The 18095-nt window shown below is 55.6% G+C and overlaps 1 protein-coding gene across 2 annotated transcripts; it reads right to left on the bottom strand.

Moving 5' to 3' along the window:
• Positions 1-157: 157 nt before the first annotated feature.
• DOC2B (double C2 domain beta) lies at positions 158-18095 on the bottom strand. Of its 2 annotated transcripts, XM_004946708.5 has the most exons (10): positions 17579-18095; positions 11460-11539; positions 10609-10632; positions 8964-9038; positions 7674-7783; positions 3719-3845; positions 3416-3573; positions 2750-2831; positions 2497-2593; positions 158-1701 (listed from the first exon to the last, which is right to left on the bottom strand). In XM_004946708.5, exons 1-10 carry the CDS (start codon positions 17907-17909, stop codon positions 1565-1567), a joined length of 1221 nt encoding a protein of 406 aa, XP_004946765.1. In that variant the 5' UTR covers positions 17910-18095; the 3' UTR covers positions 158-1564. The 2 variants fall into 2 exon arrangements, with proteins under 2 accessions (XP_004946765.1, XP_415868.2); XM_415868.7 differs by lacking the exon at positions 10609-10632.

Below are 18095 nucleotides of genomic sequence, written 5' to 3'. Positions count from 1 at the left end.
CTTGCCTAATCCCTCACCCTGGCAGTCCCTGTGCAAAGCTCTCAGCCCTTTGGGGATCTGCCCAGCAGAAAGGAGCGGGCAGTGCAGAATGATCCCCTTGCAGTGGTTTAGAAGCATTAGGTGGTATGGCCAAGGCGAGACTCCTAAGCTGTACCTCTTTTTTTTCCTTTTTTCCCCTTTTTATTTTGGGTTCTCGTTATAAATATTAACAAATCTGACAAAAAGTACACAGAGAGAGAGAGATAATGCTGAAATACAAAATTCCCTTAGGATGCAGGTAAGGACGATTTCTGCAGCCTTCACATGGTAGCAAAACATCGGTATCAAACATGTCACAAGGCGGGCGCGACGACCACCGCTCTGCATGCAGCTGGGATGCACGGACAGTCCGCTTAGAAAAGGCTTCGGTACAAAGTGAGGAACCCCACGTGCCACAGCAGGATGTGCTCCATCCCATCACTTCTTGACGGCCACTTCGCATGAGCTCCTGCACCCCAAAATCAGCCCCGGCAGCACCAGGAGCATCCTCATGGGCACGCTGCTGGCATCCCAGTATAACCCATGCATATCTGTAGAACGCATTACAAATATGAAGTTATTAAAAAAGACCCTATGAACATTTTCCCCCCTCCCAGCCCCAATATCAAACATGGTGTAACGCTATCGCAACTTGGAAAAGTCAACAGAGGTTTCCAGAGGTCGGATTGCTTTCAGAAAGGAAGTCGTCGACACCCACGCGCACACGGCTACACGGATCTGAAGCTGTAGGGAAGAGATCGAGACCGGACGGGACAGCAGCTCTTCCAAAGGAACTGTGGTTTAAAGGCTTCTGATATTCCTGGCAAGGTGCAGCATTTGGCAGAGTTCTCACCCGCCGGCGCCCCGTTGGGCTCTGTGTGCTGGGAGGCTCTGGGGAAGGGTTTGCAGGGAGAGCAGAAGGGAGCAGGAGAGGTTCCTGCTTTATTCCTCGTGGCAGATCCCAGGGAGGCCCAGCTGCGTTGTCAGAGAGCACAAACTGTCTGGAAGAAAAGCAAACAGCCTTCCCACGTTACCAGAGAACACAACCGTTCCAACAGAGGAGCTTTAAATGCATAAAAGACTGTTTAGGCCCAAACCACAAAGACTGACAAACCACCATGGACGGGGCACGGCGGCCTCGGTAAAATAGTCCCATGTTTTAGTGACGCCTTTTGCTCGCAGTAGATACACAAGACTGATGCATTCATTTTTGCCACTGAATTGCAAGGCAGCGAGAAGGTAAGTCAGTACGGCGACGAGTCTGGGAGAGGAGTCGGACCTGTGTGCATGCAGGTGTGTGCCGAGTGCGTGTGTGTGCACGTGTGTGCAAGCACGTGGTTGTGCACGCGTGCATGTGTGTGTGTGTGTGCATGCGTGTGCATGCCTGTGGGTGTGTGTAAGGCGCACAAGGCGTTCTGGAAAAGCTGCAGGGGATGGGATCCATTGAGCAGAGCGCGTGGCCTCCGCTTTGCTCCCTGGGCAGCGCTCCCCTCTCCGGCACAGAGCTGTGCCCTGCAGCCCTGTGAGCCCCAGCAGTGCCGGGTGCTCAGTCGCTGAGGACAGCCCCTGGCAGCTCGTTTGTCAGCGTGTGCCAGCGCTCGATTTTCTTGTCCTTGTTCTTCAGGCAGTCAAACCAGTGCTTCAGCCGCTCGCCTTTGGCGTTGATCCCCAGCACGACTCCACCTTGAGAGAGACAGAGAGGAGATGTGGGTGTGCAACGGGACATGCTGGGGCACAGCAGGACACAGCCATGCCAGCCCTCCCCACGGCCCCCACTCGCAGGTCCCATTTGCAGTTGTGACAGCAGAAGTATCAGGCTCCTGTTAGCAACACATCACCGCAGCTGCTAACAGCATCGCTTCGGTGGTACTTTGAAGCCCAGACATCCAACAGAGACAAACGAAACCTCCCTGTTCAATTGGATTCTTGGTTTGTTTGTTTGTTTTTTTCCAGGAAAAATAATCTGGAAGTGAGGAGGGGGGGCTGAGCTGCTGCTGCTGCCTGCTCGGGTCGGGGAGAGGAGGCTCAGGTGCACAAGGGGAGGAAAGCAGAGCAGAAACGCAGCAGGAAGGCACGTGGGGATGGAGCACAAAGCGGGAGGATGGAGAAGGGCAGCAGGTGAAAAAGGAGTAGGCATATGAGATGGAGATTAAAAAAAATGAGCGTGAGGAGAGCAAAAGGCAGTGGGAAAAGGAGAGAAACCTCAGATGGAGAAAGGCAAGTGGAAGAATCGAAGCGTGATAGAAGCAGCTGGGACAGAGGGACGGGAGGTGCAAGGGGGGTAAAGCAGAGAGCAGCACGGCACAGGGGCAGCGGGAGCACAAAGAGAAGGAAAAGGGAGGTGAGGGGGAAGAGTTGGGACCTCTTCTCCACTGGGAGAAAAGCCAGGGAAGAAATTGAGAAAGGAGAGAAAAACAAGGAATGTTTGTTCTCCACGACAGCTGTCAGACATTGGGTGCTCCAAGGGGCCCCACTCACCTATGAAGTCATTTGATTTCCCAATGTCGTAGTCCCACACAGTGACTTCTAAGGTCTTTTTGGCCAGGTCGCCGTGCTTTATCTCATAGCAGAACTCCTGCAGGGAGACCACGAGTGCTCAGTCCAAACCCACACAGAGCCCAGTGCCCACAGAGCTCATCTCCACCCCTTCCCACAGTGACCAAGTTGGTTTATTCTTCCCTTTCACTCACAGCACTGAGAAAAGCCCATTGGGTGAGAACCACAGACCCACCTCATTAAATTCGGGGTTCAGCGTCTTCTTCTTCACTGCTGTCTTATGCTTTGACTTCTTGTCCTCATCTGGTTTCAAATAACTGCAAGGAAACGGCTCAGCACATCAGCACGCAGCCGCAGGGCCAGCAGGCAGCAGGAGCATCCTCCCCATGGCTGTGCCCCGGCTCCGTTCCCATGCAAGCACCGCTTCCCATCTTTTCCTCATCATTAAAAAATCAGGGCTTGCACTGAGAAACACGGCTTGTCTGCCTGCTCAGCTTCCAGCCCTGCAGACACGATCTACTGCCTGCGACGTGCATGGCAGCGTCCAAAATACCACCACAAATGAGGACTCATTCTTTTGCTTCAGGGATTGAGCTGTTCCTGTGAGCGTTCAGAAAAGAAGGGGTGGGTTTTTATATAAATGTCTCCACTCCTGAACAGCAATTAAAGAATCTGGAAGCACTCTGCCAACAAACTCCATCACTGAACTCCCACAGGCTGCATTTTATCTCGGTAGCATCATCCCAACAAACGCCATCCCTGTAAGTGCTGAATTTCGGGTCAGAGCACGGGGGACAGGGACGGGGGGTGAGGGATGGGTGTGAGTTACATCCCTTAATGAGATCACTTAATTTCCACTCTGGGGAGGGGCAGGGTGGGGTGCACTGCCAGCATCACTCACGTCTTGACGTAGGGGTCGGAGTATCCATTGGCATCCATGGCAGCTAGGTGGGCACAGCGGATGATGCCCACCAGCAGGCCCTGCTTCTGTGAGCTGTACTTGAGGGAGATGAGGATCCGGCCGCGCTCCTCCAGCGACTTGTCCTCTGTTTTGTCTATCTGGGGAGGGAATGTGCCCAGTCTGGGGCTGCTCGCCCTCTCCATGCGCGCGCACCGAGGTCAAAACCACCCCCAGTGCTGTTTGAAATGCGCTTTTGGTGTCACGCAGCCCCATTGGGACATCGGTGTGACCCCCACCACTCACCGGCAGCTGCTTCTCCAGGCAGATACTGAAGTTTTTGGTCTGGTTGGGCTTCAGCTTCTTCAGAGGGATCCGTGTCTCCCCGATGAACTCGTTGTGGCGGAACTTGTCCTCGTCGCAGACAGAGATCCTGGGAGGAGCACAGGGCAGCATGAGTAGGGCACAGCTATCTCCTTGTCCCTTCTGCTGGGGACATCACTGGGGGTCCCTCTGCCTCCTCTCCCACCAATGCTTCCCTTCCTTTCTCTTCCAGTCTCTCCTTTTCCCCCTTTTTTAGATGTTCCTATGAGCTTCCCATCCTTTCACTGCACATTTACCTCTTGCTGTCCAACTCTCACCTCTGCCAGCAGGACTGCTCTTGGCCTTAACAGCTTTTGGTAAATGGGAGCTATTTGGGGGAGGGAAACTTAATTACAGATAAATAGTGCTCTTCAATCCCACATCGGTGGAACAAATGGCACACCGTGGTTTATCTGTGGGTGGAGGATCTCCCCACGGATGGTTTATCCATGGGTGGGTTATCAATGGGTAGTTTATCCACGAGTGGTTTCTCCATGGTTGGTTTCTTCAGGGATGGTTTCTCCATGGAAGGTTTATGTGTGGGCTGTTTATCCATGGGTGGTTTCACTATGGATGGGTGGTTCATCCACTGGCAGTTTGACCACCAGAGGACAAGGAGCTGGAGAGGTGCTGCGAGGGATGGAGCACAAGGAGCACCGGGCCAGGGGAACAGGCAGAGGGAGAGGGGTTGGGAAAGAAGGCCAAGGGCTTTTACCATGGAGAAAGCACTCTCCAGAAAACCATTGACAAATGCAGCATTACCACAGATACTCATGGAGAAAAACACCCCACTGCAACAGCCGAATCCTCAAAGAGAATCTGCAATGCAGGCACACTGTTTCTTATTCCCCTTCCTTCTCTCTTTCCTTCAGAAGTCCAAACCAGCAGCGGAGCAGCAGTAACTCCAGACAAGAGGCAACCACCCGTGTGTGTGGGGAGGGAGCGCTGAGTGCAGAGCCAGCTCTGCTCTTACACCAGGCCAATGCAGATTTTACCTTCTGACAATGTGAGTAACACATTTCCCTGCCCCGTGCCCTCCTGGCTGCCTGCCCAGAGCACCTGGAGGAGCCAGGGCAGCCTGCTGCTCTGCCAGCCCCGGATCCTCTCCCTTGAACCATGTTGGGCTGGCAGTGCTTTGCCCACTCAGTGCTGAAATGTGAGTCAGATCAGTGCAGCTCCGAACCCAGCCCAGCCCTTGGAAATGGGCATAATGCAATTACACCAGCTTGAATTTTATTACAAGGAATCATTGCGATAGGATTCGTATGCCCTGGGTTAGAAAATCAGCTCTATGACAAACAGCGAATCCAGCAGCCGCCCTCGCTCCCTGCGTGAGCCCTTGAACGGGAACATCACCCCCTCACGCCTCTCCCTTCAGCACAACCCGCTTCCTCGTGCTTTGACACCTCCCAGCGGGGGCTCCGGGCTGTGGGAGCACTGTGATGGGGCATTGGATGCCCACCAGCATCCCCGCTCGCTGCCCTCCCACTGCTCCGGCCCTGACTCACTGCAGCTCCGGCCGCCCCACTGCTGACTCACGGCGTCGGCCCGCATGAGGAGCGGCTCCAGCCTCATTGGTGGTGCAGAAAGGGGAGGATGAGGTCAGTGAGGAACTCATCTGGGGCCCCTCACCCTTTTCTGCACTCACAGAGCAGGCAGCGGATGATGGAGATGCTGCGCCTGTCTCTAAGATCCCGTGCGGTCCCTATAGCAACTTGGATAGCTCTCAGCGGATGTGCAGGACGTGGATGATGCCTACGTGTCATAAAGAACATGGGAAGAGACAGCGACCCGGGGCTGCCCAGCTCTCCCTGGAACAAACTGAGGTTTCATTGCTGGGCTCCATCCCAACGGCCCCGCAGCACACGAACCACAGCAGTGCAATGCCTGCACAGCTCCAGCACAGAGCAGCCTGGGACCCCGATGGCCCAAAGAGCTGCGCTGTGCCTCTCGGACCTGATCAAATACTATTTTCTGAATAATATATGTAATGAGTCATGATGTTTGTCAAACACATGATTAAACAAAGAATTCCTGGCATTCACGGGCACGCTGAGTAGCACATGAATAATGCATCGCTCTGCCAATACATCTAGATGTGAATAATCAGATCCCGTCCCCGGCCAGCTCTGGTATTTATTACCAATGTGATCTATTTATTGCCTGTTACACGGGATTATTTTAACGTAAGCGATCATATTCTGTCCACATTGATGTCCCTGTTGGTTTCCCACGCCCGCAGCCCTGCTGACCCCTGCATGCCCCCCCCGGCCCCATAGAGCAGGCAGCCCCCACTGCTCGGGCTGGGACTGGACATGGGGACTTTGCTCGATGAATGGATGAGACCTTTCAAGATCCTCCCACCTGCTGCACTTCCTGAAACCCGAAGGACGGGGGAGTTTGAGGGGGCTGCTTCATTAACAAAATGCTGCTTGCTCATCACTTGTATTTCCCTGCTGCCCCGCGGGGCCACGTTTGGTGCTGGGCTCCCAGCCAGGAGCAGCCCAGCTGGGCAGGGAGCATTGAGAGCCCTTTTCCAGCCCTGGAGCCCCGTGCTCTGTGGGCAGCTGGGAGGCAAAGACTGCGGTGCTTTGATCCACGCTGTTGTATTTCCATGGAAGGGATTCCACAGTCACAGCTCTGCCCCTCTGCAGCTCCAGCACCAAAGTGCCCGGAGCCCATCGGCCCCATCCCATCAGCGCTGCCACCCGGACACATCTGCCTCCACATCCATTGGGAGCTGCAATGTGCACCTTCTGCCTGCCCAAACATCTCCTCCTCCACAAAGCAGGAAATCCCAGAGAGGAGTTACAGCAAAAGCTGCACTTTCTACCTCGTTCCTTGTTTGTAAGGAGCTGTGTCTCATCTGAGCGTGCCTCAGGATAAAGAAAATGTTCACCAATACCTTCTGCCGTGAAGGTGGGGAAGAAGAAACAGGAGGATGGGAAACGGCTATTGGGGAAATGAAAAGCACCCGAGTTTTGGGTGCTGGCTCCTCCATGCAAGGCTAAGAACGGAGCCACGGGAGCCCAAAGCTTTGTTTCAGCAGAGGGGCAGCCCACGCAGGGCAGCAGCACTGGCCAGGATGCTTCTTCTACCCTAATGTTGTCCTTCTCCAGAGCCACTTCCAGGCAAAGCAAAAGCTCCACCGCTTCTCTCCATCCTCCTGGTACAAAAAAAACCATCCCGGGGCGGAGCTGTGACCACAGGAGCCTGCAGGAAGGGACAGCACAGCACCGGGCACAGCATCCCTGCACAGCATCCCTGCATCAGCACTGCAAGGTGCGGGTCGGGGCTTTGGGCTCCCTGCTGCATTTCAGCACATATCTCAGCACACATCTCCCCCCAAACCGATTTCCACGCCCGAGAGGCTGCAAACTTCAAAGCCCGCAGTGGAAAAAAAAAATCCCCACCACTAATAATAATAAACCAGAGGCTTTCCAGCCCGGCGAGCCTGCGGCACTTTCAGCATGACTAATATTTTCCATGTGAAATAATAACCCGCGGCGCTGAATCCCTCATCTGCACACACACTGTGACAACAGGTGGGCTCTGCTCCCCCAGCGAGGCTGCGCTGCGGGCATGGGGGAAACCATCAGCTCCGGGGGCAGCTTTGGAGCAGCAGGGCCGGGTTTTGGCTGCAGGATGGATCCACGATGGGATGGGGCCGGGATATGACAGCACACGGATCCCCATCAGACTGCACGGGGATGCTCTCCCAGCGCCGCGATGCCGTGCGATGACCAAACCTCAACCAGAGATGATGAGAAATACATCCGAACACACGTCTCTTATTGCCAACGGATTCACTGCTCCCTCCCAAAAGGTGGGCCCCGTGGTTCCAAAGAGGAATGGTGGGTGGTGCAGGAGGAGGTGCCGGGGGTCCCCAAGGCCCTACCGCAGCGTTTTGCGGATCATGTCCTCGTCGGTGATGCCATAGTAGGTGAGGGTCTCATTCCAGGTGGGGTTCAGAGTGTTGCGCAGCGTTTTGGTCCTCAGCTTATTTGCCTGGAAAAGCAATGGAGGTGAGTGGGAGCCGAGCAGCTCCACGGGGAGCCCCCCGTCCCCTCCCGAAGCACCCAGCCCTGCATCCCCCCTGCTGGAGCCCAGCAGCAGAGCCTTGGAGGCAGCGAGAGCAGGGATTGCATCGGTACAGCAGGAGAGAGAGGGGGGGTGGGAAAAAAAAATAACAAAAAAAAACCCAACGTTTTTTCAGGTTCATTAAAAAGGACCAATTTGCAGTTCTGGCTGGTACTTTGCATTCCCGCTTCCAGCACGGCTCCCAGCCCTGGCTGACTCAAAATAAGAACTGTAAATAACTTCCTTCTAATGCGTTCTGTTAGCGGGGGGAACGCTTCCCAGCACTGCAGCTCCGCAGGCGCAGCCACAAGCGGGAGACCCCCACTTTGGGGGTGGGGGAGAGGAGAACAGACCCTGAGCCTTCAGCCTGGAGTTGGAGGGCTGACAGTGGGGCACGGCTCAGCCCTGGTGTGTGCGCCCTCCCCCCTCTGCACAGCCCCAGTGCTGCCCAGCCCCCCTAAGCTGTGTGCCTACAAGAAGGGGAGCGGTGCGCAATGGAAGCGCTGACAGCTCTCCTATTTCCCGCGGAACTCAGAACGTGGTTAAAAACTCCCTCTGCTGCCCTGAACGCTCTGAATTAATTCGGCTGAACCGTAACGAGTAAACACACCTCCTCCCCAAAGGTCTTTCCTTTGGTGGTAAACTGAGAGCGTAATTAATATTCATCACACATACATTTAGCATTTAAATTCCGCATCCCCATCAGTTACACCGCGCTCTCACTACACATCAATATCTTTAATTACTCTTCTCTCCAGCAAGCACTGAACTTCGGGAGATGGAAATATTTCCCTTATGAGTGACACCACGCGTCATTATCACAGAATCGTGGAATCATAGGATCATAGAATGGCCTCAGTGGAAAAGGACCACAATGACCGTCAGTTCCAACCCCCTGCTATGTGCAGGGTCGCCAACCTCCAGCCCGGGCTGCCCAGAGCCACATCCAGCCTGGCCTTGAATGCCTGCAGGGGCCCAACATGCAAAAGAAGAAAGGCAAAACCAAAGCAAAGCAGAGCCGGTTTGTTCCCAGCTCCCAGAGGGGAAACCCTCATTGCCTCCATAGGGGAAAGTGATGGGGAGGGAGGGAGAAGTGAGTGAGTCTCACCTTGCTGGCCCCGGGAAGCAAGTGCAGCTTGACATAGGGGTCGGCCAAACCATTGTGATCCATTGGCTTCAGGCCCTGGGGGGGAGAGTGATGAGCAGGGTTAGAGCAGCTCACAACCCCAGTCCTGTCTGTGGCTGTGCTGCTGCTCCCTGCCCTCAGCATGGCACAGCCATGGCACTGTCACCGGGCTGTGCTCACAGTGCCCATTGGTGATGGGTTCTGCGTGTGGCTTCCAAACAACCATGGGGCTGAAAGTGATGGCAGAGCGACGCCCCAAACCTGCATGAAGCCACTTCCACAGGGAAGGGAAGCAATGCAGGAACCCAACAAACAGAGCTGCTGTTCCCAGGAGGGAATCACAGCCACAGAAACACCCCCAGGCTGTGTGGGAGCCATGCGGGGCTGTTCCATGGCTGCAGCTGGCAGAGCTGTGCCCCGACAGCTGTGTGGGATGAGAGCACAAGCAGGGGTGGGTCAAAGCAAGGAGATGTGTAAATGGCTGCATGCTCCAGGTGCGTGGGACAGCACTTCCAGCCCCAGCTGGGCTCCATCCGCAACTTGCCGAGCCTGGAGCCTCAGGCACCACGTGCTGACCTCGGGGAGGGCTCTGCCCTGCAGCCAAACGATGCCCAGCAAAGAGGATTTGGCTTCTCACCCAGAGCCAGCAGGATAAAAATATCACCAGCAAATGCAGGCTGCATGGCTCTGCCTCGACAGCACCGCAGCTCGGGTCACCTCTCCAGCACTGCCGTGGGGAGCACACGGAGAACGGAGCTCCATGGGCACTCGTGGCACTGGGGGGCAGCCCCACCGTGGGCTCTGAGCTGATTTGGGGCTCAGCACCTAAACTGGGGCTCAGTGCTCATTCACAGCAGAGAGAAGCGGGTGCTGCCCGCAGGCTCCATGTCCCACCTGCCCGGATGCTGCATGGCAAATGAAATCATAAAGCGAGCAAGTGAATTCCCATGAAAATGGATGGAGAGAGAGAAGGCAGCCCCGTAATTCACCCATCCATTCAGTTCAATTAAATTACCTTCTGAGGAGGCTATTAAAGGCTTTTTTAACAGATGTGCTATGGAGGATGGGGTGACAGGAGCCTGCAAAATGGGTCCCAATGTCACGTCCAGCTCTGTGAGATGCTGGGAGTAACGTGAGGACCCCAGGGGTGACAATGCCATCATCCTCACTGCATGGAAGGCCATCAAATCGCTCTGAGAGAGCTGAGGGATTATCGATAGGATTTAATGGCAAGGCAGATATCCCTGCACCCTGTTAGGGAAACTGAGGCACAAAGAGCCCCATCAGGGCAACCCCTGGAAGCCCTGACAGAGCAGGAAAGGGGCGTTGGGCTGCAGTTCGTTGGGTTTAACCCAGGTTAGTGCCTTCAAGAGCCCACAAACCCCCTCCACAGCAATAAGGGACTCAGGAGGGACAGCGGCTGATGTGAAACTGCTGGGAATTAAACCAGAGAAGCAGGAGGATGGAAAGGAAGAGAGAAGGCTGTCTGGGGGGCGGTGGTCTGAAGGAGGAAGACAAATGCTGGAGCAGCACAGCACAGCCCAGCCCAGGGCAATGCGTGTCCCGGCACCACCCTACAGCTCTGCAGCTCCTGCCCGGCGCGGCCCGCCGGGGTCCTGGCCCTTACCTTTTTGTAGTCAAGTTTTGGCAGCTTTCCCCAGGCGAGAGATGAAATGAGAGCGAGCAGATGGCGATGTAAATAAAAGAGAAAAATGGGAGAATGAGAGCAGAATGGAAATGAACAGGGCTGCAACGCTTGAATGTCAGCGTGGCGGGGGGGCGTCCCGCCCCACGAGCGGGGCGATGCTGTGTGCAGGGTCAGCTCCTGAGTGCACACAGGGAAACTCGGGGCATGGAAGGGGATCGTGGCCCAGCAGCCCCAGCCCTTCCCAACACCATGGGGAGGGGTCCCTCCTGGCCCCAGGGCTGGGTGAAAGCCAGGAGCAGAGCAGCGCCCCGAAGCTCCACGCACAGTCAGGACCTCTGCTGGATGCTCTGCTCTGAAAGTTGCAAAAGAAAAACCCAACCCAAAACCCAACAGAACCAAAAACAACCCACACCAAACCAAAAAAAAAAAAAAAATCCCAACACAACCAAAAACCAACCCCTAATTGCTTCAATCATGCAGACGGCAAAGGAGCTGAGGCAGAGCACTTTGTGGCAGTGATTAGCAGCATTTAAAAGAGCCATTTATAAACTGACAGCCGGTCACAGCGTTAAGTCAATAACAACATCGGGTTGGGAGCTTTGCTAAAAAAGCCATAAATAGCTGCAGCCAGCGAGGCGTTGGGATGGGGCTGGGATGGAGGGGACGTAAGCATGGGATGGAGCTGGAGGAAGATGTGGGTATGGGATGGAGTTGGGGCCGGAAGGGATGTGGGCATGGGGAAGGGCCTCGTGCTTTCAGCAGGGCTCTGATGGCCCCATAATGCCCACCGCAGCACTGCTCCTCACTCACCCGGTGCCGAGACAACATACCTTGGCCTTGTTGATGGTGCAGTGCAGGGCGTTGTTCTCTTGGTCATAGAGCAAGCTGAAATCCAGTGTCCCCAGAGCAGCTGTGAGAGAGACGTGGGGCGTTATTCACCAGAGGGGTCCAGTAAGACCTGGCTTCTCGCCCAACAAGTGCAAAAGGAGTGGGTGAAAGTGCTGGAGGAACACAGAGCATCATCCAGCGAGCACTGGGACAAAGCAGAGGGGCTCTTGGGGGGCTTTTCCCCATTCCTGGGAAGACGTGGGCAGCGTGGCCAAGTCACCATGCGGACACATGCTCCATCCTACAGCACTGCCGCTACGCCCCTCATGCGTATTTGCATGCTGACACCTTGAAATAAATGAGCTGCCAAGGGGATCTGCTCCCAGTTCCAAACTGTACGTTAAGCTCAGTGAGAATGGAAATACTTTTATGATTAAGATGAAAGAACTGCTTTCAAACAGAGCGGTGTTCCCTTACAGCATCGGCAACCTGGCTGCAGCAGTGCATGGGTCCAAGGGGAAGGAGCAGGAGGGCAATCATGGACCTCAGCAGCAGGAGTTAAACGGATTGGAGAAATTCTTTCCCTTTGTATAGACCAAGTCACACCAACGGAAGCAATGAAAAAGCCAGGGCAACCTACCTCCCTGCATCCCCCCCCAAAACAAACAAACAACCACTAAAAAAAACAGAGCAATTTTGCTTAACACCAAGGCAGGGCTCGCTGCCCAGGAGGTAAATTGCACAAAGCGTGTGGCAGGAAATTGGGGGGTTTTCTTCCCAATGCAAAGCCTCTGCAGAGCAGCTCTGCAGGGGTGGTGGCCATGCAGGGGACCGAAAGCTCTGTGCTGCAATTTCACAGCCATCTTCCAGCCCGGCCGCACACGAGCTACAGGTTTGCTTGCTAGCAAACAGAAATCACAGCTCCTGAGCAAATATTTTTCCTTCAAAGGAAAGCAAATATTCAGAGGGGTTTCTGCCAGAGTAATGCACCTCCTTTGCTCTGGAGTAATTTCATGGCACGTTAGCTGCCAGTTCAGGTAAGTCATAAATCAGTGGGGTTCGCCCACAGGGCTCAGGAAGATGGCAGGGACGCAGGGCAGGGCTGAACTCACAACAACTCCTGAGTCCCCCAGGGGTTCAGCCCAAGAGATACTCCCACCCAAACCATCAAATCATCACCACCTGAATCAACCAAACCACCCAAACTATTGCCATCCAAAATGTTACCACCCAAACCATCAATCCACCCAGTCCATCCAATTAATCCAAACCATCACCACCCAATCAATCACTCCACTCAAACCATCCAACCCACTCAAACCATCCAATCCACCCAAACCATTCAATCCACCCAAACCATTCAATCTACCCAAACCATCATCACTCAAAACACCCACACTATCCAAACTACTGGCATCCAAACCATCACCACCCAAACCATCCGATTAATCCAAACCACCACCATCCAAACTACTCAAACACCCAAACCATCAAACCATCACCACCCAATCCATCAAACCACCCCATCCACCCACACCATCACCACCCAAACCAACGAGCCATCGAACCACCCAAACCATCACCATCCCAACCACCCGACCTATCCGAACAACCCAAAACATCACCACCGAAACCACAGGCTTATGCCAAAGTCAAACTTCACAAACCCAGCCTTTTGCTTATGGAAGATGAACCCTCCACTCTCACAGCCTCTCCACTCCCACCTGCCCTTCACCCAGCCCCAGCACACTCTGTTACTGATCACAGAAAGAGGCTCAGACGGCTGGCTTTGGCAATTGATAAAACAAATTAAAGGCTTGGCGTGGAAACTGGGTTTGGTCAGGAAATCCCAATGGAGCTCCTGTCCCCTCAGTGCAGCCATGCAGCGCTGCAGCAGATGCATGCTTGTGGCTTCATACTGCAGGATGGGCATTGGTGGTACAGGAGCAAGTGAGTTTTGATTCCCAAGAAACCGAGCTGTCTGCTTTTTTTTTGCTTTCATTGCTGTTATTGTGGTTATTGCTTTCCCCCTCCCAGCCATCCTCGCAGCTGAGATGGAAGTGGATTGTGCTTTTAATTAGGGGAGCAAGTGCCTAAAAAAGAAAAGGGCAGCAATTAGACAAGAAACACTGTTAGCAGACATATTTAACTCTGCTGGGCTATTTCTGAATGCTGCCCTCTTATCACACGGACCGCAAATAAAAAAATAATGTAAATAAATGCCTTTGTCAGGCATTACAAAGGCAGCTCAGCACTCACCAGACAGCAGGCAGGAGGTACGGTTATTATTACGATTATTCTGCTCCAGTGATAAAATAACCATTAGGAGCTGTGAACTCATTAGCAGGTTCCGACCCTCCTTCCTGGCCATGAAGTGGGAGAGCTGGATGGGAAGGTGCCACCAATGGCGCTAGAAAGAGAACCACATCTGGCTTGCATGGAACGTGGCATCTTCCATCACGGACCTTTGGGCACGGGTGGCCGCAGAGCAGCACAGAAACATGGGCACAGCTCACAGAGGGAGGCAGCAATGACATTTTCCCTTCCAAAACCGAGGAACCCTCCGCATCGCCGCTGCCATTAGGAAGCCCAGCGAAAAAAGTGCAAAAACCCACTACAGGACTAATTAAAAAGAAGTCCAAAGGCCTTAAGTCCCTCTGCTTATCAGCGCCGGTGCTCCCAAGATAATCTGCTCATGGATTTTTGTGCCAGGGAGATCAGAGCGGAGCGGTAAAGAGACGGCAGGGGATTGTGTGGATTAGGGCTCCCTTACAGAAGGCGCAGGTTCAGTAACCTTCAAACCGGGTAGTTTTTAACGTGCTATAAAAAATTGGTCCCCGTTCTTCCATTGCTTTCATTTCCTCCCGCCACGGAGATCGCTTTAAAGGTCCTGAAAGGCAGCGAGTGATTCTGTGCGCTTACAGCCCCGTGCAAAATGTCAGCAAATGACTCCGCAGGAAGAACAGAAAGGATCTGTGCCATTTCCAAGCCGGGCAGCCATGGATCACCACGGCCGGGGGGTTCTGACAGCCTCTGGGTTCATCCCTGGCCAACAGCCCACTTGACGGGGTGGGTTTTTCCCCCCAAATGGACAGCAATCCATATTTCTTCATCCCTGGCACGCTCCGGCGCAGGGAGCTGCTCCTTCCTGGAGCTGTTTGATGGATGCTCATCAGCTCCTCTGTCTTCTCCAGGAGGAGTGTTCAGAGGAACACTTATCTGCTCAGAACAGTTCAGAGATGCAATTATGTTTTACAGCACTAAATGGTCCCTGATGTCAGCAGCAATTAGACTTTCAGCAGTTTCAATTTGGAGATGGCCTTCAAATCTCTCCCTCTCTCTCCCTTTAATGAAATACAGTATTGCAATTAATAACACCTCCCCCCCCCCCCCAAAAAAAAAAAAAAACAAAAAAAACCCCAGCAAATAAATTGCTCTCAGTGTTAAATACAGAGATGAAAGATGCGGGAAGCCCCTGGTGCTGGCACTGGCCTTTCCTTGGAGGAAGGATGCTGACCAGAGCCCCACTCGTCCCCATGCTGCGGATGACACCGACACCGCACACGGTGCCGTTTGGGCTGAGCCAGGAGGGGGTTGGTTCGGTTTGCTGAGCAGAACCCCGTACTTCTTTTGCCCTTCTCCAGATTGAAAAGATGATTTAAAGGTTATAAATATGCAAAGGAGTTGTGATCAGAAGTAAATATCCCCATCCCCACAATGCACGTCTCCCTTCCACGCTCCCCCCGTCTGCCGGGCACTCCACAACACCGTCATTATCCTGCCCATCCTTAAGCAGCCAGTAATTAATATCCACATTATCACTCTGCCTCCCTAATTATAACTTTGCAATAAAGAAGAGCCTTCCTAAATAACCCCAGTGCCCCGATCCCAGCCACAAGCTGCACACTGAGCCCCATCGCTTCCATGGGGTGGGAGCCATGGCTGGCAGCCGGTGGATGGGCAAAGGGATGGGGAGGGACGGCGGCCATGGATTGGAGCTGTGGAGGTAAGACCAGGCAGGAACATGTGTAGGAAAACCTGGATAAATGCTGCATCTCCCCAGCCAGAGGCAGCTCAGATCCTCCCAGCACTGTGGCTTCTGTGCTCAGGAAGGGACACCCAGAGGGAGATGGGACAAACCCGACACCTCTGTGGGGCTGCACTGGGAGGGAGCATCTCTATGGAGTGATGCAGGGAGCATCCCTTGGGATGATGTCTGAAGCATCCCTAAAGAATGATACTTGGTGCATCCCAGCCTGGCTGCACCAAAGCGGAGGCCAAGATGGAGATGTGAGCGCTCAAGACACCCACAGAGGTGTCACCTGGGCACTGCAGTGGGTGGCCCATGGGTGCTGTCCAAGCCCCAGCAATGCCATCCCCACACCCCCACCAGGGATGGGGACCATACCACTGCCATCCACACTGGGATGGTCTCCCGGGGAATGCGCAGTGCAGGTGACTAATGCAGCCCTGAATCACCCACTGAGGATGTGGGGGACTGCAAGACACTCCCCAGCCCAGCTGAGCACAAATCCCCACCCAGCTCCCTGGCGGTGTAACAGGGCCAGCAAACCCTCGGCTGGCTTTGTGGATGGCTGCTGACCCCAGAGGAGGGATAGGCTCACCCCATACTTTTGTGTCCCCATAGCAGCCGGGGCCACCCTGCTCTGTGCCTCGGTTGAGAGCCTGCCATGCCAGGGGAGGACCCAGCACATCTGGCCAAGGAGCCCAGCAGTGTGGCTGACACCTGTTACACTGCAGGGAACGTTGCTCCCAGTGCCGGCACCTGGCACACAGCCCACGGCTTCCAGCGCATGGATGGCAGCACCCATGGGTGTTGGTGGAAGCGACGTGGCCCCGAGCACGCCAGCTCCCATGCACACCTCTGCCCTACAGCCCGGCTGCCCCCATCCCTATTGCCAGCACGAGCCAAGGCGATCTGATAATTAGAACAGCAAATAACCCAAATCCGGTTAAAGTCGCTGCTAACTGCCTGGCTGGGACAAACGTGGCTTAGTGGGGAATAGCTCCCTGGGCACGTAGCTGCTCTCCTCCTCCTCTTCCTCCTCATAGGGTGACACGACCCCAGTGCTGGGCTGGGAAGGAGGCAGTGCCTGCGTGGGGCTCACACCCGCAGCCCGGCATCCCCTGGCCGCAGGCAGTGCAGGGCACAGCAGCTCACTGCCTGGGGCAGTGCTCAGGACCCAACTGGCAGCCACCCAGTGCTGGGAGAGATGCCCAGGTGGGGCTGGAACATTTGGCACAGGAAAAGCCAGCGCCTGCCTGGCACGGGGCCGTAAACAGCTCTGCTCGGTGGGAGCTCAGCCTGTCCCTTCCCTGTGGATGGGCACGCTGCACCGCTCAGCAGCACTGCCTGCTTCCCCCATCACCTCCGGGCTGCAAACTTTGTGCTCAGCCCCGGGCAGGATCTGGCTCCTAAGGGCTGGGCTGAGTGGAGACCTTGGTTTGTATCTGAGCTGGAGGGCAGTGATGCTACCCCAACCGCCGCGGCTGGCAGAGCCAGACAGCAGCTGCTCTGCAGCCTGCAAGCTGCACGGAGCCGGGCGGGAAGGACATTTTGGGTGGGGAGGGGTTAAACCGAGCTGCAAACACCTGCATCTGCTGCAGCCGGGCTCGGAAACCCCCGGCCCCTGTGGTGCAGAGCTGTGTCAGTGGGTGAGGAACGGTGAGCGGAGTTTGCGGAGGTTGAGGGCAGCGATTCCCGGTGGGAGCCGTTCCCAGGTGGGCGATGCCCATCACTGGCTGAGCACCCCTCGGGGATGAAGCGAAGGGTCCAAGCCCAGCCAGCAGCCACCGGGGAGGGCGAGGAGCCGAGCGGGGCCGAGGCAGGGAAGCGGCCGCACCGGCAAACGCAGCAACTGGTGGCACTCGGGAGACTTCCCCAGTTTGGGTCCAGCGCCCAGCCTGGCTGCGGCAGGGATGCTCCCAGGGCCGCCTCCCCCCGACCCCCAAGGGGCAGCACCGCGGTGACAGCACAGGGTTTGCCAGCGCTGCAGCGCGATGCCACGACAGGCAGTCGGCACCCGGGAAGGGCAGCGAGACGGGGACCGACCCGCAGACCCGCACCCCGCAAACTCCCCGCGCCGACTTGGCGACTCACTGCAGTCGTCGGACTCGTAGCCCTCCGGGTCCACCGCCTCCTCGGCCGGGGGGCACTTGGCTGGCGGCGGGGCGGGCGTGGTGCCGTACGCCCCAAAGAGCTGGTCCACATCCTCGTCGTCCTCGCGGGGCGTCTCGGTGGGGCCGACCGAGGGCTGACTGACCGCAGGACGCAACGCACCGCTGCGGCCGACGGCAGCGGGGAGCCCGCGGGGGAAGCGGGGGAAGTAGTCGGAGATCTGCTTGATGGGTTTGATGGGGCCGGGGCAGACGTCGATAGCCATGTGCTCCTGGATACTTATGGTCGTTTTCTCTCCTTTTCGGAGTGTCATGCATGCGGCTGTCCCGGCGTCCCCGGAGAAGCGAGGAGGCCACGACGGTGGTGGCGGTGGGCACGGGCTCCGCCGGGCTCCTACGTGCTTCTCGTGCCCTCAGCCTCGGCCGCCGCACGCATGCTGCTGCCGCTCGCCCCGGCGCTCGCACAGCCCCGATCCCGCCGGCTCTGCCTGCGAAGGAGT

The sequence above is a fragment of the Gallus gallus genome, chromosome 19 (genome assembly GCF_016699485.2).
Source record: "Gallus gallus isolate bGalGal1 chromosome 19, bGalGal1.mat.broiler.GRCg7b, whole genome shotgun sequence".
Taxonomy (NCBI): domain Eukaryota; kingdom Metazoa; phylum Chordata; class Aves; order Galliformes; family Phasianidae; genus Gallus; species Gallus gallus.
Note: the sequence above shows the minus strand (reverse complement) of the source record. Positions and strands in the feature narration are given on the sequence as shown.